The sequence below is a fragment of the Pygocentrus nattereri genome, chromosome 1, assembly GCF_015220715.1.
Source record: "Pygocentrus nattereri isolate fPygNat1 chromosome 1, fPygNat1.pri, whole genome shotgun sequence".
NCBI lineage: Eukaryota > Metazoa > Chordata > Actinopteri > Characiformes > Serrasalmidae > Pygocentrus > Pygocentrus nattereri.
The window spans coordinates 25626124-25648460 of NC_051211.1; the positions used below are offsets into that span (position 1 = coordinate 25626124).

Here is a 22337-nt window from a genome sequence, read left to right on the forward strand (position 1 = left end):
ATTCAAGACACAAATGGATCAACACTGATCAAAGATAGTACTAGCTCATCATTAGCTAACATTTGACAAAACCTACTGCTAGTTAAGCTAATTCACTAACATTCATGTGATGGAAAAGATTCAATAAAACATTCCCTGATTAATAATCAATAAACAAAATATTGCCTGACTAGAGAGTTTGGAGCTCTCCTAAAAAGGTCATATTGGGGAGCAGGCTATGGACTGTATGCATTTGGAATCTCTGATGGAAGAGAGTTCTACCAGATGCTCTTACAAAAGTACAGTGTGGTGTTCTGCAAGGCTTTGTTTCCGCTGCTATGCTGATGACACGCAATTATACATATATATCAACCAAACCAGATGACAAATTTGAAGTCTGTGGAAAAGACATCAAAGAGTAGATGTTGAGTAACTTCCTCCTGCTCAAACCAGACAAAACAGGTTCTTCTTATTGGTTCAAAAGCTGCTTGAAACAAACTGTCTAATTTAACACTTAAGCTTATTCGTTTCTTAGTTGCATCAGGTACATCCCTAAAACACCTTGGTGTCACCCCTCAGCACCTGAGTGAACTTATAATGCATAATAATCTCTTATTATGAACCATCACGGCTACTGAGATCACAAGGTGGTGGCTTACTATTCGTACCTAGAACTGATGAGTGGGGGTAGAGCCTTTTCATATTAAGCCTTAAAGCCTTTGGTAATTAGTTTTTCATGTTAGCTGAGGGGTGTAGATCAGAGAGATTCATGAACATAGAGTACCATGATAAAGTGTTAGGAGTGTTGGTGTGGTCGTCCCACTGCTCTCACTTGTTCACTCAAGTTAGTTGATGGTGGAGGGGAGGGGTGCTGACATCTCAGGGAGCCCTCATGTCTCTTACCTTCTGGCTCTCCCTTTCAGGTAAGCTATAATAGCTAGACCTGCTGAAGTCTCTGCTGCACTCTGCTAGCACTGTGTACTGTAATTTTTAACAGAACTTAACAGAACTATCTGTGTTTCTTTGCCGAGCTGAATAACTAAAAAAAAAGCCTAAAAAGCCCTGATGGCAAGCCTTATGAGGAGCATAGATTGAAAGTTGGTAAGTTCTGATTTTGTTATGTATCAATAATAAATTGTTATCTCTCCTGGTCAGCCTGCTCTAATGAAGACAGAATACAATGCAGTTGCAGAGAAAGTTTCCAGAAAGTTTCTGGTATCCGTCACATTCACCTGCTTGCACTTGATTCGGCATTATGCGTGTAAACTGCTTCTGTATGTAGTCATGAACGCTGCTCTTGCTACCCTGCATTTTGTTTAAAACTTTGTTTATTAATCATGTTTATTTTACTGACCAAAGGTCAAATCTGTTTGCTGTGTGGTTAGCAAAGTTTTAGTGATGGCTCTGACACTGATCCCAAACACATGCAGTGAATGCTTCACTAGCATTAAAGTAAACCACCTGTGCCTGTCCAGACCACTCGCATGTTTAATGAGTGTTTAGGTTTATTGTTAGGTTGTTTTGAGGAGAGACATAAAATGCAGTGGTGGACGAAGTACACACATCATGTACTTGAGTTAAAGTACAAGGTAAAATATTACTCCAGTAAAAGTAGAAGTTCCTCCCTTTAGACCTTCACTTGAGTAAAAGTACAAAAGTATTGCCTTCAAATGTACTGAAGTATCAAAAGTAAAAGTACTAAAAGATTCATTATGACTTTAATGTCCTATGACCATATTTGTTACAAGACTCTTGCTCATTTTAGATGAAAATACTCAGGTCACTCTTGATAAACCAATCTTTTAATAGAATTTCATTCATTAGTCTGACTACATAAGTACAGTAACAAACCACATTTACTTAATACATAAGAAAAAGATGCAGTCATGGGCTGGAGGTTAGGGAACTGGCCCTGTAACCGGAAGGTTGCCGGATCGACCCCAGTGATGACGGTCCATGACTGAGGTGTCCTTGAGCAAGACACCTAACCCCCAATTGCTCTCCGGGCGCCGTGGATAGGGCTGCCCACCGCTCCGGGCAAGTGTGCTCACTGCCTCTTAGTGTGTGTGTATTCACTAGTGTGTATGTGGTGTTTCACTTCACGGATGGGTTAAATGTGGAGGTGGAATTTCCCTGTTTGGGGCATTAAAAAAATGTCACTTAACTTACTGTCCACCATTGATAAAAATGCTTGATCGTGTCGTGAGATCAGACCTAAATGCATGAATCTCACAGCCAATGCGTGAAGAGTTGGCAGACCTGTTTTCATATTTCAGTTATACAGTTTCCTAAACCACATCAAGTCTTTGCGATCTTAATGGAGACTCGGATTTGGTTTGAGCAGATAAGATTTTAGTGATGTATTTTTACAAAAACAATTTGGGCTATCTGTGTGAAAATTGAGCTCAAGCGTCTGTTAGCAAGGTTTGCCTTGCCACTCCAGTTCCAAGGAAGAAAAGTTTGTACTCCAAATCTCTCATCCAATCAACTACATGTGGGGTAAAAGGAAAATTCTGTAAATCTGATTTTTTCCAAGCCCTCGTTTTATAAATAAATTGTATTTGTGTGGAGATTTGAGGGGTTTTGTGAAACAGTTTAATGTTTGAATGCATTCCCAATATTAACCTTTTTACTTTGTAAAATTGAACTATATTTGATTTTGCAAGCTGTATGTAAAATTCCTAGCACCTTATATGACTCTAAAATAAGAAGCATACACACCAAAAGAATGGCAGACATTTAAGGAAACAAACTGACCCGCACACAAAAAACAACTGCCAGCATCTACATAGTGTTCTTTTCCATGTACCCTGTATATACATTATATTCCCAAAAGAATTCGGTCTTCTGCCTTCACACACATATGAACTTGAGTGAGATCCCATTCTTAATCCATAGTTTAATATGATGTTGACCCACCCTTTGCAGCTATAACTCCTTCCACAAGATTTAGAATTTTTGTCTCTGCTCTAATTCATCCCAAAGGAGTTCTATCAGGTTGAGGTCAGGACTCTGTGCAGGCCAGTCAAGTTCTTCCACACCAAACTCGCTCATCCATGTCTTTATTGACCTTGTTTTGTACACTGGTGTGCAGTCATGTTGGAACAGGAAGGGGACATCCCCAAACAGTTCCCACGAAGTTGGGAACATGAAATTGCCCAAAATCTCTTGATCTGCTGAAGCAGTAAGGGTTCCTTTCGCTGGAACTAAGAGCTCGAGCCCTACTGAAAAACAACCCCACACCATAATCCCCCCTCCACCAAACTTTACACTTGGCACAATGAAGTCAGACAAGTACCGTTCTCCTGGCAACCGCCAAACCCAGACTTGTCCATCAGATTGCCAGATGGAGAAGCGTGATTAGTCACTCCAGAGAACACGTCTCCACTGCTCTAGAGTCCAGTGGCGGCACTTTACACCACTGCATTCAACGCTTTGCATTGCACTTCGAGATGTAAGACTTGGATGCAGTTGCTCAGCCATGGAAACCTATTCCATGAAGCTCTCTACACTGCTCTTGAACTGATCTGAAGGCCACGTGAACCGCTCTGTCATTTTACATGGCCTACCACTTTGTGGCCGAATTGCTGCTGTTCCCAATCGCTTCCGCTTTATTATAATAATATAATAGTAGTGAGGAAATTTCATGACTGGACCTGTTGCACAGGTGGTATCCTATCACAGTACCACGCTGGAATTCACTGAGCTCCTGAGAGCAACCCATTCTTTCACTAATGTCTGTAGAAGCAGTCTGCAGGCCTAGGTGCTTGGCTTTATACACCTGTGGTCATGAAAGTCATTTGAACGCCTGAATACAATGATTTGGATGGGTGAGTGAATACTTTTGGCAAAAGTATTCCATTGTCTAGGAATTGGATTTTAGGTCTTTAGCTTATATATATATATATATATATATATATATATATATATATATATATATATATATATATATATATTTATTTTTAATAGTTTTATATATATATATATATATATATATATATATATATATATATATATATATATATTTATATATATATATATATATATTTATTTTTAATAGTTTTATATATATATATATATATATATATATATATATATATATATATATATATATATGCATGCTGTCAGGTTGCTTATCTCCTTTAGAATATAAAGGAAAGGGTAAAAGTATACATGCACCGAAAAGTCTGATTACTGAGCTAAAATCCAGCTCTTTGTCACATCTCCTAACTGAATTCCTAGACAATACTCTGATCTAAAAAACTTGATTATGCTGTATACGTGACCATTTGAATAATCTGATGATTGCAGAAATCCGATTCTGAATGGATTATTAAGTGCATGTAAACACACTCATTGTTACACACACTCACAAGATGTCTGCTTAAACTGTGAAATGGGATATGTGCTGGTTTCATTTTTTCATGAGAATTTGTAGGGTAGGGTTTTTGAGGAAATGATTTTCTTTAAGAATTTCATTTTTCTTTAATAATTTCTTACTGAAAGGTTAGATTTTTTCTGAATTTTATATATACACATATATATATATATATATCCCGCAGCAAGAACTGAGTTTTCACATCATCTTCTGTGAGTTTATTTGCCGGTTGCAAAGCAGAAATCTCATAACTGTTTTTCATTATCTCTTGTAAACACACTGAAAGTTTAGATTTTCTTCCATGACATGACTCCTTTTTTTTTTTTAAATCAATAATTCTTCCCAAGACAAAATAGATTTTCTAAAATTATTATTTTGGTCATCAGTAATGAAGCCAGCCATGCAATTTAAGGTGTGATAGTTTCTGTAACAGTCATTTTTGCATCTCTTTACAATTTATTAGAAAGAAAATACCAGTCAAAGAGTTACAAAATATCATTTTATTAAGTGTGTAAAAGAACCATTAAAATATAGGCATGGCCTCTAATTTTGTCCCATTACACAGTTTCTAAAACAAAAATTTCACCAGCTCACTCAGCTTTCAAACAAAAGAATATCTAAATTCAATAGTCGTTTACAATTAAAACATTACTAAAAACACTTAGAAGACCCTGATTTTAGGCTGCTGTTCCATCTGGGCAGTGCCATGTTTTACAGTATAAAAAGATACTGGAATGGTAGAATGGCGGCAAAGGTTAAGCTCAATGCAAAACTGCTTTCCAATTAAGCTTTGTTTCTCTGCTCCAATAGGAGTTCACATTGGCAGGCACTAGCACAGCCAGAACAAGGAAGAGGTATGTGGATGAATGCTCACTGCCCTGTAATGCAGCAGTGAAGACAGGTCAGTCGGAATCGGAGAGAACGATTACCTCTTCTGGATCACACTGAGTCGCCACATTCACCTGTAGATTGAATCATAATAAATAAATGCATTAAACTTTGCCTTACTTCCCAAACAGTGTTTGTGCCTCTGCTAAAACTCAAAACAGAAAGAATCTTTATCTGTATAACACAAGTCGAAGTTGTTCTAAAGATGACAATGTTTTCCCTTCTGAAAAGCAGATAGTTGTGTGTGTAATTGTCTATTTCAGAGCTCATCTGGCAGCTTATAAACATTCCTCAATTATGATTTGGTATACAGGCTAAAATACACACAGGCACAGGTTAAATGATGCTAAAAAGTTAAGGTCTTGGAACTCACTTTATAGGACTTGAGGCTTTATCTGGACCTTAGCAATAAGCAAGTGCTTTTTTGTTCTTTTGAATGGACACCTCACTGGGGGAAGGAGCCAGAGCTTGTGCGGGAAGTTGAGAGGTACCAACTAGATATAGTTGGGCTCACTGCCACCCACAGTGTCAGCTCTGGAACCAAACTCCTTGATAGGGGTTGGTCCCTCTCCTACTCAGGGGTTGCACAGGGTGAGAGGCACCAAGCAGGAGTGGGGATACTCAAGTCCCCGGCTGGATGAGAGGGTCGCCTCAATGCGAATTAAAATCGCAGAGGAAAACTGACTGTTGTGTGGGCTTATGCAAGAAACAACAGGTCAGAGTATTTGGCCTTCTTGGAGCGAGTGGTTCTGGAAAGGGTCCCGCCTAAAGACTCCATAGTCTTACTGGGGGGACTTCAGTGCTCATGTTGGCAATGACTGGGAGACCTGGAGAGGCGTGATTGGGAAGAAAGGCCTGCCCGATCTAAACCCGAATGGTGAATTGTTATTGGACTTCTGTGTCAGGCATGGATTGCCCATAACGAACACGAAGTTTGAACACAAGGATGTTCATAAGTGTACGTGGTACCAGAGCTACTTCGGTCAGAGGTCAATGATCGACATTGTTGTTGTTTCATTTGACTTGGGACCGTATGTTCTGAGCACTTGGGTAAAGAGAGGTGCTGAGCTGTCAACTGACCACCATCTGGTGGTGAGTTGGATCAGATGGCAAGGAAAACTGATGGTCAGACCCGGTAGTCTCAAGCGAATAGTGAGGGTGTGCTGGGAACGACTGTCGGAGGCCCCTGTTCAGAATGATTTCAACTCCCACCTCCGGGAGAGCTTTTCTCATGTCCCAGGGGAGGTAGGGGACATGAAATCTGAATGGACCCTGTTCAAAACCTCCATTGTGGAAGCTGCCAGGCATAGCTGTGGCCAAAAGCCTGTGGGTGCCTGTCGGTGCAGTAACCCAAGAACCCCCTGGTGGACACCAGTGGTGAGGGAGGCCGTCAAGCTGGAGAAAGAGGCCTTTAGGGACTGGATGGCCCGAAGGGCTCCCGACACAGCAGACAGGTACAGACAGGCAAAAAAGGTGGCAGCTGCAACGGTGACAGTAACAAAATTCAGGGCGTGGGAGGAGTCTGGCGAAGCCATAGAAAAAGACTTTCAGTCGGCTTCAAAGAGGTTCTGGACAACTGTCCAGCGACTCAGGAGTGGTCGGGGTGGCTGTGCCCAAGCTGTATTCATCAAGGGTGGAGGAACAATGCAGATTCCATCCCGGCCGTTGAACAATGAACCAACTTTTTACCCTCTCACGGATTATTGAGGGGGCATGGGAGTTTGCCAACCCAGTTTACATGTGTTTTGTGGATTTGGAGAAGGCTTACGACCGGGTTCCCCGAGATATCTTGTGGGAGGTACTCCGGGAGTATGGGATACCAGGGCTACTACTCCGTTCAGAGACCATTCGTTCTCTGTACTCCCAGAGTGAGAGCTGTGTTCGTATACTCAGCATTAAGTCAGACACTTTCAGTGGTAGCGTTGGGCTTCGGGTTGTCTCCTGTCTCCACTCCTGTTTGTGATATTTATGGACAGGGTGTCAAGGCATAACCAAGGTCAGGAGGGCATTATGTGTGGAGGCCGGAGGGTGGTGTCTCTGCTATTTGCAGATGATGTTGTTCTTTTGGCTGAATCACATGGATGCCTCCAGCGCTCACTGGAGCAGTTTGCAGCTGAGTGTGAAGCAGTTGGTATGCAGATCTGCATCTCCAAATCTGAGCCCACAGTCTTAGCCCGGAAAAGGATGGCATGCCCACTCCAAGTAAGGGGAAAGGGCTTGCCCCAGGTGGAGGAGTTTAAGTATCTCGGGGTCTTGTTCACAAATGATGGGAAGAGGGATCATGAGATCGGCCGCAAGCTGGGACAGGCGGCAGCAGTAATGCGGTCACTGTACCGGACTGTAGTGGTGAAGAGGGAGCTGAGCCATAAGGCAAAGCTCTCTGTTTACCGGTCGGTCTACGTCCCAACCCTCACCTATGGTCATGAGCTGTGGGTAATGACCGAAAGAATGAGAATGAGAATACAAGCAGCGGAAGTGAGCCTTCTTCGCAGGGTGGCGGGCTACACTCTATTTGATAGGGTGAGGAGGTCGGCCATCCGGCAGGAGCTCGGAGTAGAGCCACTACTTCTCCGTATTCAGAGGCCAGCTGAGGTGGTTCAGGCATCTGATTCGGATGCCCCCTAGACGCCTCCTGGTGTGGGTGTACCAGGCACGGCCTACCAGGATAAGACCCCTTGGATAACATCTCCAAGTTGGCCTGGGAGCGGCTTGGGGTCCCTGGGAATGAGCTGGAGGAAGTTGCAGGGGACAGGGTCATCTGGGAATCTCTGCTCTCCCAATTGCTACCGCGACCATATCTGGATTAAGCCGTTAACGATGATGAATGGACAGTTAAATTTTATTATTCCTGCTAAATGTATGACTTCTCAATTTAAGGTCAGCTCTCAATTTTAAGAACATTAAGAACTGGGTAGTAGTGTTGCACTGTGCAGGTGATCAACAGCAATGTCCATACTAAGACAGTTTGGGCAGATGCTGTTGTCAAATTGGCCCTCGCCATTTTCCCCCAATGTCATCTTAAGGACCATTCCAAGTTAAGTTTGTTAGATGAACCCTTGGAGAGGCAAGGTACCAAATCAACATAAAGGTTGACTTCAGCTGCAGAACTGAAATCATTGCAATGTAACGCTGTATACTTTTAAAATGTGGACAAAAGACAAAACACTAAAATACTTTAAATTAATTAATATTTTAGAACTATAATGGCGTAATGTAAACATAACAAGCTAAAGACTACACAGCAAAATTTGAAAGAAAGGCAATATACTATAGCTCTAAGTCTATTACTTAGTTACCTTATTCCTTTTAGGGGGAGGTGTGGAGTGAGAACTGCTGACCATGTCCTGAGTTGGTGTGTCAGCGCGTGTGGAGTCAGCTCGCACAGGGCTGCAAGTTACTCCTATATCCAGCGGAATATCGACTTCACTAAACAGAATGAAAAAAAATGCTCAATAAGAACTGAGAAGGTTGGAGTCATTTAATTCAGAAAATGAATGATTATTGAACATTAAACAATTCTGACATTGCAAAGGGAACTCAATACATTTTTTACTGGATTGTTACCACATTGTCGGTTTTTCTTTTATAGTTACGACATAACGATTACAGCGGACTGATTACAGTTCTGTGAAAAAGTATAAGCCCATGATTTCTTCTATTTTTGCTAATTTGTCACATATAAATGTTTCAAATCATCCAACCAATTTTAATACAACATACACAAAATGAGTATTGCAGCTTTTTCAGCTGCAACTGAAACTTCTTCAGGATTTTCTGATAGAGAGCAGAATTCATAGTTCCATTAGTTGTAACAAGATATCCAAGTCCTGCAAAAGTAGCCCCAAACAATCACACTAACACCACGTTTGACTGTTGGTATGATGGATGGTGGTAAGGTGGATTGCAGTATTAGTTTTACACCAGATGTAACAGTAAAATGTCTTCCAAAGTGTTCCACCTTTGACTCATCAGACCACATAATATTGTCCCAAAAGACTTGGAAAGAGGGGTCATCTAGATGTTTTTTAGGCAAATGCACGACAAGGTTGTGTGTTGTTTTGGGTCAGCAGTGGTTCATACCTTGCAGCTCTCCCACAGATGCCATTTTGCAGTGTCTTTCTTATTGTGGAATCACGTACACTGACATTAACCGATGGCAGCGACACCTGTAGTTCTTTAGATGGGTTCATTTGTGACCCCCTGGATAAGTCATCAGTGTGCTCTTGGTGACATTTTGGTAGGCCAGCAACTCCTAGGGAGGTTCATAACGGCAAGTTTTCTCCATATGTGGCTAATGGTGGTTTGCTTGCGTCCAAGAGCCTTAGCAATGGCTTTGTAAACCTTTCCAGACTAGCAGATTTCAATGACTTTGTTTCACATCTGTATTTGTATCTCTTTAGAATATGGCATCATGTGCTGCTTTCTGAGATGAAATCATTTACAGATCATCAGCAGCACTTTGTTTACTTGCATCATCTTTGTCTATTATTAAAATTAGCTGACGATCTGAAACACTGAAGTGTGACAAATATATAAAAAAACAGAAGAAACTGGGAAGGTGCAAATACTTTTTCACAGCATTATTATTTCTTTCCACTTACAGCTCATGTTTTGAAATGAAAGAATACTTAAGACAGCTTCACAAGTGTTTATCAACTTTACCTCACACTGTTTCGTCTGATGCTGCCATTTTGTACAGGCATGAGTTTTGTCTTTGATTCACGTTTTCTCTTTTTGCTGTTAGATGTAGTGTCATTTACATCAGGGCTTGGTGGCAAAGCAGTGCAACTAGCTGAAACTGCTGTCAGGGTGGGCACTGAGTCCACATTCGTTGACACAATCTCTGTGTCACTGATGCTTTCAGACACAGCTACCACGTGATTGTGGGAAGTAGACTTGTTCTCATAAGCCAGAGATTTCACCACTGCTGACTGGCTGGGGCTCTCTGAAGAAGATGGACTTTCAACAGCATGCTTGCTGTCAGGTGTTTTTTTGGTGGTAATACTCCCATGTGCCTCACTGACAGGTTGTAAGATCTCATCACCACATTCTACTTCATCTTCACCCAGTCTAACTGATGGTGATGACTCATCATTGCTAGGCTGTTCATCATCACAGTTGTTTGACTGCTCCTCCTCATTGTTGCCGTCGTCATCATCATCATCATCATCCTCTGAAATGTGTCACAAAAATAAATTACAAATAATTTATTATGCAAGTTTAAATTGTGGTGGGAAATTATTTTTTTTGTGAGCATAATTAGGCAAGTTTAAATGGTTTTGTGCAACACAGTAAGTGAAGCCCTGAATAAAAATTAGGGACACAAGATGACATCAAAAGAAAAAAAAAAAGTCAGTACCAAACACGATTCGATTTGACTGATATTTTAAACTGATATTTAATTATCTTTTCCTCCAGAGAAGCAGAATGTTTCGGTGATGCTATGCTACACTAATATAAAATAACCGCCCCCCCAAAAAAAAATTATTTATTTTGCTGCCCAATTTTTTTAAAACCCAATATAAATAAGTGTTCCATTTCTCTGTAACAGTAATTTAGGTGGATCTTGTTCCAATTTCCGCATTTATAAATGTTTATGTATCAGCAGATACATACAAAATTATTGGATATCAGCACCTGCTCAGAATTGCCATATCAGTAAAATCCTATTAAAATCATTCAATGCATTGTTTTTGACTGTTTTTTTAATACATCACAAATAAATGTTTGTTCCAAATGCTCAAACCTCTGAAAAACTAAACATTGTGATGCATATCATGAACACTCCTACTTTTAAGGATATACCATGTAAGATTTGGGGAGTTCTTCTAATGTTTATACTGCTATGGCAAATTAAAGGGGCTGTAAAATATATATTTGTAAAACAGAAAAGATTCCATAAAACATTTTCATTATTTCAGGTGCTGAAATACACACTTTAGATAATCTTTTAATAATTTTCCAGGTATTTTGCATTACTGGAAAGCAAGACTTACTAGGTTTTCCAGGGCATGCAAGTATCCTGAAAATGTTTGGTACTGTAAGCAGAGTACTTAATATGTACAAAGCACTCTGTGTTTAACAATGTTTTGCTTCAAAGTGGAACAATAAAGAATAGTAGATGTGTTGCTAATTCGAGATAAGCAGCTATCGCAGCTATTTGCATGATGAAACTGTAACAGTGTCACTTGTCACGCCATATAAATTAATTCTGTCAAGATGATGACACTATACCAGACAAGTATACCAGACAATAAAAACTGAAGTTTTCGTCTTTTTTCCCCTTCCTCCATATCCATTTCTCACCTGGCCCCACTTGTGCTTCACTGGCTTGGATCTCTTCCTCAATATCAGGGTCTGAGGAATCTTCATCTTCCTCCTCCTCCTCCTCTGGCTCCTCTTGCTCTTCCTCTTCTTCTTGATCATCTTCTTCCTTCTCATTCTCTTGTACTTTTGTGACATTCATCTGACCATGTTTTAAAGGAGGCAAAAGTAATTCAGTTCTACTGAAAGTTTTAATAAGAAAAGTAGCAAAAGATGCTGACTGCTCAGCAACTACATATTTTGTCAACAATAATTAGCTCAGTAACTCTGTAATCAGCCAAGTTATCCATATCTTATATACCTTTAATCAGGCCTAAAATTCTGGTCCAAAGCCAAACAAAGCGTGAGAATTTTCTGTTTGAGTTTGATCTGACCCATAGCAATAAGTTGAGTCTGAACCTGGCCTGAACTGGCTCAGTCAAATAAAACCAGATTAAATTAAATTACTGCATAACAATGTAACCCAAGTAACTAGGAAAAAGTGTAAATTTGTTCCTAAAAAATCTGGAGAGTTACAGGGACAAACATGTGGTGCACAATAGCACTCGCTTTAGGCCAATTGGGCTCCTGTTGTACGCCTGAAAAATCTTGACAATTCCAAAAGGGCTCCACACAATCATGTTTGAACCCTAAATCTAGACACAAATGGCAAAGAGTGGGTCCAAGCACTCATCAGCACAGTAAGCTCTTATGCAGTTTAAGCCAATTAGGCCTAACAAGGCCTAATGCAGTTTGGTCCTTATTTATTGGTAGAGAGAAAAGGATGTCAGAACGTATCAAAAGGGCTTCATTTGCCATAAACAATGAGCAGTGGTCTTTTACGTTCATATGTACTGATTTAGATTTGAACACGTAAAAGATGTAGATGTCAAAAAAAATGAATGGTGGTAAAATTTCTAATCAGTTTGCAAAGTGGCTTGTTTGTCTATGTTTAACCCTCTAATATGCATGCCATAATGAAGCCTAATGTACCCATAAGGGGCCCTTTTGGCATACGGGAGCTAAGCAAAAGTTAGTCAGAACTGGTCAAAATGTCTCCATATGTTACAATAATTGATCAGGGACCTTCAACACAGCTTCACTGAGTTTTGTTTAGACGGACCTTTTGACTTTTGTATAAGCTGTAAGTCAAAATACCAGACAAGGAATCCAATTCATGATGTAACATAAGTAAAAAGCTTTTGAAAGTTTAGTGTTAGAAAGTGCCTACTTGGATACACCATTCAGGTTTCATGATGACTGGTCAATGGTAGGCTTGTCAAATGCCTGCTCAAAGCTAATTGGCTGAATATATTTGACCTTAAATATTCATTTATAGTCTGTCTTATTAATGCTATCTGCAGGATCAGAAGTACGGCTGCTTAGAAACAGTTATTTGGGATTTAGAGCCCCTCAAATTTAACATTTTCGGACAAAGGATCAAGTTATGGATTTTTCAAGTAATTATAAATTATTCCAAAAGAGTTAATCAGCATATGGCAGCCATTTTGTTTACAACTGTCAACCTTTTTTTTTTTTTTTAGGTTTTTTAGTTTTAGGATCTTGTGAATTTTTGACAGCAGTTCCACAGGGATTAAACAAAACCCTAGGACTAATTTACAAAAGTAGTTTGTTTTGACCCAAGGAATCAGGAAAAAATTGAATTTTGTCTCTATAAACAATGTTGTGCTGTGCAATAGCACAGCTATTTAGGCCAACTGGGCTCATTTTGTGCACCAGAGTAGTGGAAGGGACTACTACACGTTTACTAAGTTTCATGTCTCTAGGACTTAGACAGGGTGATTCATTTTAGAAAAAAAAAAGAATAATAATAAGAAAAACTAACAAAAACAAACATTAAGAAGCACTATGGTGCTTGGACTGCTAAAGATTCTAGCAAATACAATAGGGCTCTACACACTGTAAGCTTGACCCCTAATAAGAAAAATCTTAAGTAGAAGAAAAAAAACCTAAGCATTCCAATAAGGTTTTATGCACTACAGGCTGAAACCTTAATAATATGACAAACTAATCAAATTTCTAAAATTAAGAATAAATTCTGGTTTTGAACACTGCACTCTCCTGAACAGATTAAATATTGAATTCATCTGCATAGCACTGACCCCACAAAATGTTAAGGTAATGAAAGCAGGGAGAAAAAAAATAAAGTGGGCAAAATACATGGTAAAATCTGTTAAAAATGCGAGGGGCATGAGAATTAAGAATATAAAACCTGATCCTAACCTGAACCAGAAACAACATCAGAACTAGGCATAAGCAGTCAGGTCAAACCAGGCTTGGGTTAAACAAATGAAAAAACAAAAAGAAAAAAAAATCCCCACTTCTCAAGTTCTGTTTACAGCCTCAACCCCCCCCCCCATTTAACTCTCACCTCTTTCTTCTGTCTCTCTTTCTCCTGACGTTTCTGCCTTTCCTCTTCTTCTGTATCATCCTGCTTATAGGCATATTTATTGATGACCTCTTCCAAACTGGTGAGAGCTACCTCTCTGTTGGAGCGCAGCTTCTGGGCCAACACTGGGTTACACAGGGCAGGGTCTAAGGCTGTGGAAATAAAGAGACAGAGACTTTAGCACTGCCTGAGAAGATGCCAAAGGAGGTGGCCACAATGTATGAAAAGTAGCAGACCTGCTGCAACTTTATCAGGAGCAGTCCCAGAACTTACAACTGGTATAGCAGTTTCTCACAGGACAGGATTCTATTACCATGTATTACACTAGTTACCTTCTTGTGTCTTTAAAGTGATTACTAGAATTGTTGCTCAACAAACACTGATTATAACCATTTTAAAGAGGTGAGAATTCCTGTGTATGCTCCAACTTGGAAGTTACTAATGGCCAAGGTAAATTACTGGGCTTATAGAAGTCTGTTAGGTGAGAGCCGAAGTTGTAGACCATGTCCAAGTGCCGCCTCTCTTGCAGCCTGTTCCCAGTCTCGCGGAACGCCTCCTGTGCAATCTGCATCTGTTGCTTTCGGCTGAGCAAGAGATTGTAACGTTCATTAGCACGTTTCACCACTTGTAGGATATCAGAGTAGTCTGGAGGATTCTGCTGGGTTTCTGGCTTGTTTATGAATCTCTCAATCTGAGCAAAGGGTTGGGGGGAAAAAAAAGAAAGGACAGGGAAAAAGACAAACAAAAACAAATGGAAAACAGATGTAACAAAATGTTCCCTCAAATTCAACAGTTACTAAGCTCTTACAGAATAAAAATTATTCAGTGATTCGTCTTCCACATCAGTGTTTCTAAACTGCAATTCTGGAAACCCATTTGAACAATGTTTTTCCTGCTCTAACACAACTGATTCTTTTCAAGAAAACTAAGATGCAGGAAAAACACCATGCAGGTTGGTCTCCACGTTGTAAACATCAGTAAACACATTAATGAGCTAATGCAACTGTTCTAGCGCACTTCACTAAATTGGAACAAATAAAGTAATACCTTCTTGTTGATCTCAGGGTAGCGTGTGCCACTGTAGGGAATTCTCTGCTCGATTACTCTGCCAGTCAGTGTGGTGCAGCCCTTCAGTTCACACAGTTTATCATAGATCTTCATCATCTAGAAACAAAAAATAGAGTAAAAATAGGCCTAGGTTCAGTCACAACACTGGAAATTAGTCATCTCTAGTTTCTTTACCTCTAATTTCCTTGCTGCAACAGATGCTGCATATATTCAGATTGATGGAAAATTTCCACCACAAACACACAGGTTTTCTACAAAAAATTATTTGTGGCAATACTCTCACCATACACTGTTGCCTTCTAATCTGCTCATCTGTGTTGCCATTAGAAACTCAAAAAACATGCTTGATTGTGTTCAGCTCTAGTCCAATTTATATAATTTGCCATTTTAAGCTAAAGCTTTTAACTTAATATGAATTTTGGTGAGGGTATACCAGTGATATTTAAGTGAAGAATCACAGAACACTAACTTTGCGTTTGAGCTTGTGCTCTTGGATGTAACTGCAGTCCTCCTTCTCAAGATCCTCCAAACTCAAGTCCTTCTCCTGTAGGCGTTTGATCTCATCATTATAAACCTTTAGCAGGTTCTCCAGGTACGCTATCTGAGTGTGAGAATCAATGTAAGACATTGAAAGAATGAGAGATATTATGTTAATACGTAACAGTTATTATGTTTATAGCACCTTATACAGGGGGTCCTCGGGTTACGAACGTTGATCCGTTCCTACGTCGCGTCGTAAACCGATTTTCGGTGCAAGTTGGAAGATACGTACATACTGCACATAAATACTGTAAGCACTTATCCTAACACAGTACCCTGCATAATTGCACTGCCGTCAGAAGAGTCTGCCTTACGCTTGGGAGCCATAATGAAGGGCAAAAGGTTAACAAAATCGGAACACACGAGAGAGAGAACGACGAAGCAACAAGCCAAAATGGCGTACAATGTGACTGGGGTGACGCCGTCTTCCTCGGTCCACAGCCGCGTCACGGCGTATTCTTCCGCTGCGCACACCAACTAGTTCCCACACATGAAGTTTGCATTTACGACGTGTACGACGCAAAACCACTTAAGTCGAAACAAGGCTTTATATAGTATATGGGAGATGTGTCATAACCACAAAACATCGTAACTCGGGATTGACGTAACCAGAGGACCTCCTGTATGTGGTTCATATAATCACGTTATATTAAAACATTAAATAAAAGAAACAAAAAAACATGAAAAACCCAAATAAGCACAACAATTAATATGTAAAAGCAACATTTTTTTGTAAATAGTTAAATGCTAAAATGAAGGAATATACTTTTGCTAATTTTTTAAAAATATCAATGACAAAAGGAGCCTGACAAATGTTTACTGGCAATGGGTTCAAGATGTTGCACAAAAACAGAAAGCTTCTTCACCACTCTTTAAATTTCATGCACTAGATAACCTTAAAACATAATTTGGAACAGTTTATTCAGAGATATATAAAATATGTTCTACCAAAGAGACTTAAAAACTAGTTGTAAAATGTTACATTTAATTCCAAACAAGCAACCAGTGGAAAGATGCTAAAACTGGTCTAATGATCTTGTTGTCTAGTACATCTTAGTGTTCCAACTGCTGCATTTTGCAAGTTGTAGTATATTTGTTGTAGGTTTAAGCCCTGTGAGGAATGCATTACAATAGTCAATGTGGAAAAATGTTTTTTTTTTTCCCCCCTCAGAAAATAAGTATTTCCATTACAAAGAAACATGTATCTCCCGGTTTATACTTTTACAGTGGCTTCAAGATCTGGTTTAGATGCATTGGTATTATTAGTAAAGTGTTTATTTTTACATAAATGGCTGCAACTGTAACAACTGCAATTTCCCCCTGGGATCAATAATGGAATCTGAATCTGAATTGAATACCTTTGATTTGGCATCGAATAACTGTAGCACCAGTGGCTTCTAGTTTTCATAATCAATTCTGCCAATCTGTAGGCAGTTAGTACTAGGGTATGGACTAGCCACACACGTTTGTCCTGTGTACATATGACCTCTCAGACATTTTTCATAGAGTATACCGACAGGGGAAAGTAAGGCAGCCATCCTTTACACCTAACGTCAAAGTAACCAGGTGAGGAACCTTCTTATAGACCCTATTTATTATTTATGGCCGCATCCATGAATTATTTCAGGAAAAAAGTATTTCTACAATCAGATAAGAAATAAGCCTATTTATACCTGTCTCCTTGAAGCTCTTTTAGTTTTCTTCTCCTCCACCAACTCTTCTGGCTCACTTGATTTAGACGGGTCCTTTTCCTCCATGTTCCCTTTCTCCCCTTGGTCTTTGCTGTCCTTTTTGAGATTAGGAGGCTGCATGAGGACCCTCCTCTTGGCCGAGTGCTGCTTGAGAAGGGTGCAGAGCTCATTGATGTAAACAAAGGTTTTGGCGGTGTTGGCCTGGGCTCGTGTTAGGCAACGACCCAGAGCATTCCGGAACTCCACTGACATCAGGAAGTCAGGGGAGGCCTTTGAGTACTTTGTCTGCAAGAACGTCACAACCTCTGGATGGTCTTGGGTGTGCAGTGTGCAGTGTGCCACAAACTAGACGAGGATCAGATAAAAGGATAACCAGTGAGTGATGCTGAGGGCGCAGATTTCACTTGCTGCACCAAACATTAATAACCAAACAGTTAACCATCAGTAACACATTGTAGTAGCTGTAAGTCCCACGTATAAACTTTCTTGGTAATGGTCTTCACCTCATCAAACTACCATTTGTTTGAAAAGAATTTCAAGAAATGGATTTAGTACAGCAAGTGCATCTCTCTTTTTCCTATTATTCTGTCTGTACTTGGTCTCCCTGGTGTCTTTTTAATATCAGGTGCAGCTCTTCATGACTATTATTACGCACAGTAGTACAGCCAACAGCAGTCATATTGCTGCTTCAGCCATTTAAATTTGGCCAAGAGCACAGCAAGCATGCAGACTTTCATGGACAACAACAGAAGACAACGTTAACACCAGTAATGAGGAGACACATGGTTCGGAGGAGAAAGAAGAGGGGAGAGAGGTCTTGAGAGGAATGATTAGTAATTGATAGAGATGCTGGGTATGGCAAATGGGCAATCCAAAGCTTTTCTGGGTGAATGCTGCCCCTGATGGGGGCATATTTCTCCTCATTATTCACCACCATCACTATGATATTTTATCTGATCAATTTTCATTACCCTAACACATGAGGGTAGTAAGAAGGGATGGTGTAGAATGAGTCTGCTGTGTCTGTGCTTTTTAAAATATTTTTTTTATTAAAATTAGAAAGAAAGAAAAAATCTCACAACTGAAAGCACCATTTTGCAGTATGAACAAAGGTTACATCATTATGCTAGTAGTGAACAATGCTGCCTATAACAGTTGCCTAAAAATGACAGACACAAACAGTCAAAAGAGAAAGTTGTCCTAGACACAAGAGAGTATTTAGGAAGTTTTGTCTAGTTATGATGATTCTGTAATGCTATTTTTTTTAGATCTGTTGTTAAGATAAGACAATGAACTTAAGAACAGCTGTTCTGTGATAGCTAGTGTCCTAATTTATCATATCTGAAGTTGTGATAGTGACTTAATAGATAAGATTTCAAAATTAAGATGTATGTGTAATAAAGCCCCTGACAGTAAACTGTCCAACCTGAGCGCCATCATGATAGATGGGATCTAGTGGCATTCCTGACACTTGCTGCACCTGCTCAAGCCTACAGTCAAGAGGCCATCTTCACGCTGCAGAGAAGGGCATTTAACTACAAGAGGTGGAAGCAGTTTAGTTCAGCTTCAAGCAAGGATGCATCGACCATCCAACTAGAATTAAGAGAACTCAAAACGCAGCTAGATGCTGCTTAAAGCCAAGCGCAGTGTACTTTTATATTGTATTGTTGTGACAGATGCATTTATAGTTATATGACGCTACTATATTGATGTGTTCTAGTGGGAAAAAAATCCTGACATAACTAGGAGCGCTTGACAAGGCATGTTTAAGTGAATATGGCTGCACACACGCATAGATGCACAGTTGAGCACACACACAAGCACACCTACCTCTTCAAAGAGCTTCTCATTCTCTACTTTCAAGATATGAGCTGCCTTCTTAGCAGTACCAAAAGGGGACTGTGTGATGTGGGTTGGCCTAGACCCTTGGACCTTAGCTGGACTTGACACACAAGAGGTCATTTGAAGATGTAACGTAGATGAGGAAGGTTCTTGGGTTTCATCATCATCAAGGATCACAATGTCGTCCATCTTCGTGACACCTGGCATCAATGACGGCAGCTGAGGAAATCTTCTGAGTAGTCTAAACAAAAATGTGATGAGAACCTGATTAAAATGAAACAATCCTTTACCCAAACCATAGTCATGCTAAACTACTTATACAGTGTTACTGTCAGCTACCCCTTTGTCCTATCTGGCCTATTCCTTTTCCTACCTCTTGACACCCTCCTCAGGCAAAATCAAGATACTTATCTGAAAAGATCAGCCATTAGAATACTCCTTACAAACTACCTATACAAAAATGAATTAACTGGGATAACGTCTTACTTCAAACACTGAGATGTGCTTAGAACGCATTTTGTGACACCCAAGGCAATGTTCTTTACAGTTTGGGCACCTTAACAGAAAATGAACAAACTGTCAATTGAGTATTATATTAAGCGAAACCGACATACTCTGTCAATCTACCAAAATGCTCTGGACTAATCGGTCGAGTTGATGGCCACGCATTCTAGTTAGCTATCGCACTAACTGTCTGTTAGAAAAGAGTCAACTTGTGGCTTTTACCGACTCGTTTTGCCTGGGAAAAACAGAACAACATATACACACCTGCCACTTTATTAGGTACACCTTGCTAGTAAAAGGCTGGACCCCCTTTTGCCTTCATAACTGCCTTAATTCTTTGTGTCATACTTTCAACAAGGTGCTGGAAACATTCCTCAGAGATTTTGGTGGTTATTTGAGTTCCTGTTGTCTTTCTATCATCTGGAACCAGTCTGCCCATTCTCCTCTGACCTCTCACATCAAGGCATTTTCGTCCACACAACTGCCGCTCACTGGATGTTTCCTCTTTTTTGGACTGTTCTCTGTAAACCCTAGAGATGGTTGTGTGTGAAAATCCCAGTAGATCAGCAGTTTCTGAAATACTCAGACCAGCCCGTCTGGGACCAACAACCACGCCACGTTCAAAGTCTCTTAAATCCCCTTTCTTCCCCGTTCTGATGCTCGGTCTGCACTTCAGTGAGTTGTCTTGACCACCTCTACACGCCTAAATGCACTGAGTTGCGGCCGTGTTATTGGCTAATTAGCTGTTTGTGCTAACAAGTAATTGAACAGTACCTAATAAAGTGGCCGGTGAGTGTATAAATTCAACTGGTGCGTCTTGGAACTGATGTCACACGAATACCTAGGTAGCTAGCTAAGGGAAGCTAGCCGGCTAACAGCTGCACTTTATAAAGGCAAAATACAAAAGGAAACCACTCGGGTTTAGCCGTTTAATTACCAACACGATATCACCAACACTCTAGTACGAAACATTTAGCGTACACGAACTTAATTCACATATGCTACTTACACTTCCTACACAGCTTAAACAAAATAAACAACGTTCAACTGACAGCGTCAGCGCGCCCAGCCGAGCTTCCTTGTGGGCTACTTCTTCTCCAGTGAGCTAGCTTAGCTTCCTAGCTCGCCCGCTAGCTGGTGTGCAGAGCTCCAACTACAGCTGACTAACCACTAAACTTCAGGTGGTTTACAGTCTCCTCGAGTCGCATGGGCCGACTTACCTACCCCATACGGTCATTTTCACAGACCCATGATCTAGCGGCGTATTTATGCAAAACCACGCAAAACAAAAAACGCAACTTACCCGCTCGACTCGGGAACCAAATTCAGAATTTAATAACTCCCAAGGTTGCCATGTCTTTGGGGAAATAACGTCTTTAGCGTAGCAAAGAGTGTACATAAAAACCACCATTAGTTATTTAAACTGGGACACAAAAGAAAGCCCAGTCTCATACACTACACAATCGTCGTTACTTTCTCATTCATTGGACTGTTCCACATATATTTAATAATGGCTTCAAAAAGCGGAGAACAGGCATCCCTTCCCGCATGTACCTGAGCGGAAAACGCCGCACGAAAAACACCGTTATGGCAACCCATTCCACTCTTCAACAAAGAGACATTCGATTGGTTCTAGGGCAGTTATCTCTTAGACGATTGGCGAGATCATTTTCTTCTCCGTTTCCCCGACGTCAGTCGGTGCTCGTTGCCGCCATCTGAGGCGAACAGAGAAGCTTTTCACAAACACAGCTGCGCTTCGGTTTCTTCACCGCTGTCTGCAATGACGGCACAGCGGATCAAAACAGCGAATGTCAACTTAGTGGAAGGACACACGAAGAATAACAAGAAAGAGAAAGAAAAGGAAAAGGGGCAGGGGGTTAAAAGGAGAGAAAAAGCCGGAGGGTAATTATTCAACAATATAAAGTAAGACATACATTCATAAATAAGAAACAAATGAACTCTGATGAAACAAGAGTCAAAGTCAAAGCTTTTCTATTGTCAGATAAACTACTAAGCTCATAAACTGAAAGCAAATAGTAAACTACTCAAATTCCTCAACAAATGGCCTGATTTGAATTTTACAGGTGTGTAATTTAGCTGGACAGTTCATCTGTGGTAGTCTAATTGGTGAAAATGACACGGCAGGAGGCTTCCAGTTTTGCCATTTTCCATGGTTTTATTGAATTTGTATGTGTGCATTTCTTTAGCTTTTGACTTGTTTTGTTTCAGATTTAGTTTTAGTTTATAATTACGATGAAAGCCGTGACGGTATTTGACAATAGTAAGGTAAACAGCTAATGAATCATTTCCACACCAACTGTAGAACTGTTAACCTTTAGTGAGTTTCACAACACCAGAACAGTTCTTATGCACTGTCTCCCCCAGAAGGAGAAGCGGCTTAGATGTGATGTGTTAGAAGTGTGTGTGTGTGTGTGTGTGTGTGTGTGTGTGTGTGTGTGTTTTGGTAATTAGTATGATGTGATAGTAGCACAAACATTAAGTAATTCATAGTTTTATTGTCATTGACCATCTTGAATAATTAGTCTTTCGAGAGCTTTGGCAATGCTATGTCTATGCTTATATTATTAATTAGTTCTACTACAACCCCAATTCCAATGAAGTTGGGATGTTGTGTAAAACATAAATAAAAACAGAATACGATGATTTGCAAATCCTTTTCAACCGATATTCAGTTGAATACACTACAAAGTCAAGATATTTAATGTTCAAAGGG

At 40.1% G+C, this 22337-nt stretch overlaps 1 protein-coding gene across 4 annotated transcripts; it reads right to left on the reverse strand.

The window, feature by feature from the left end:
* Nucleotides 1-4842: 4842 nt before the first annotated feature.
* On the reverse strand, nucleotides 4843-21176 carry daxx (death-domain associated protein). 4 transcript variants are annotated; one of them, XM_017708480.2, is made up of 11 exons: nucleotides 21158-21176; nucleotides 19088-19340; nucleotides 17240-17602; nucleotides 15496-15627; nucleotides 15006-15122; nucleotides 14418-14649; nucleotides 13941-14110; nucleotides 11552-11711; nucleotides 9908-10418; nucleotides 8542-8671; nucleotides 4843-5319 (listed from the first exon to the last, which is right to left on the reverse strand). In XM_017708480.2, exons 2-11 carry the CDS (start codon nucleotides 19304-19306, stop codon nucleotides 5260-5262), a joined length of 2094 nt encoding a protein of 697 aa, XP_017563969.1. In that variant the 5' UTR covers nucleotides 19307-19340; nucleotides 21158-21176; the 3' UTR covers nucleotides 4843-5259. The 4 variants fall into 4 exon arrangements, with proteins under 4 accessions (XP_017563969.1, XP_017563967.1, XP_017563966.1 ...); XM_017708478.2 differs by lacking the exon at nucleotides 21158-21176 and adding an exon at nucleotides 20907-21130; XM_017708477.1 differs by lacking the exon at nucleotides 21158-21176 and adding an exon at nucleotides 20824-20855.
* Between the last annotated feature and the right edge of the window lie 1161 nt (nucleotides 21177-22337).

Coding starts and splice junctions, on each gene's coding strand:
- daxx (XM_017708477.1), bottom strand. Junction 15,123..15,495: donor AGCACAAGCTCAAACGCAAA/GTTAGTGTTCTG, acceptor TTTTGTTTCTAG/ATGATGAAGATCTATGATAA. Junction 5,320..8,541: donor CTCCCCCTAAAAGGAATAAG/GTAACTAAGTAA, acceptor TTCAATCTACAG/GTGAATGTGGCGACTCAGTG.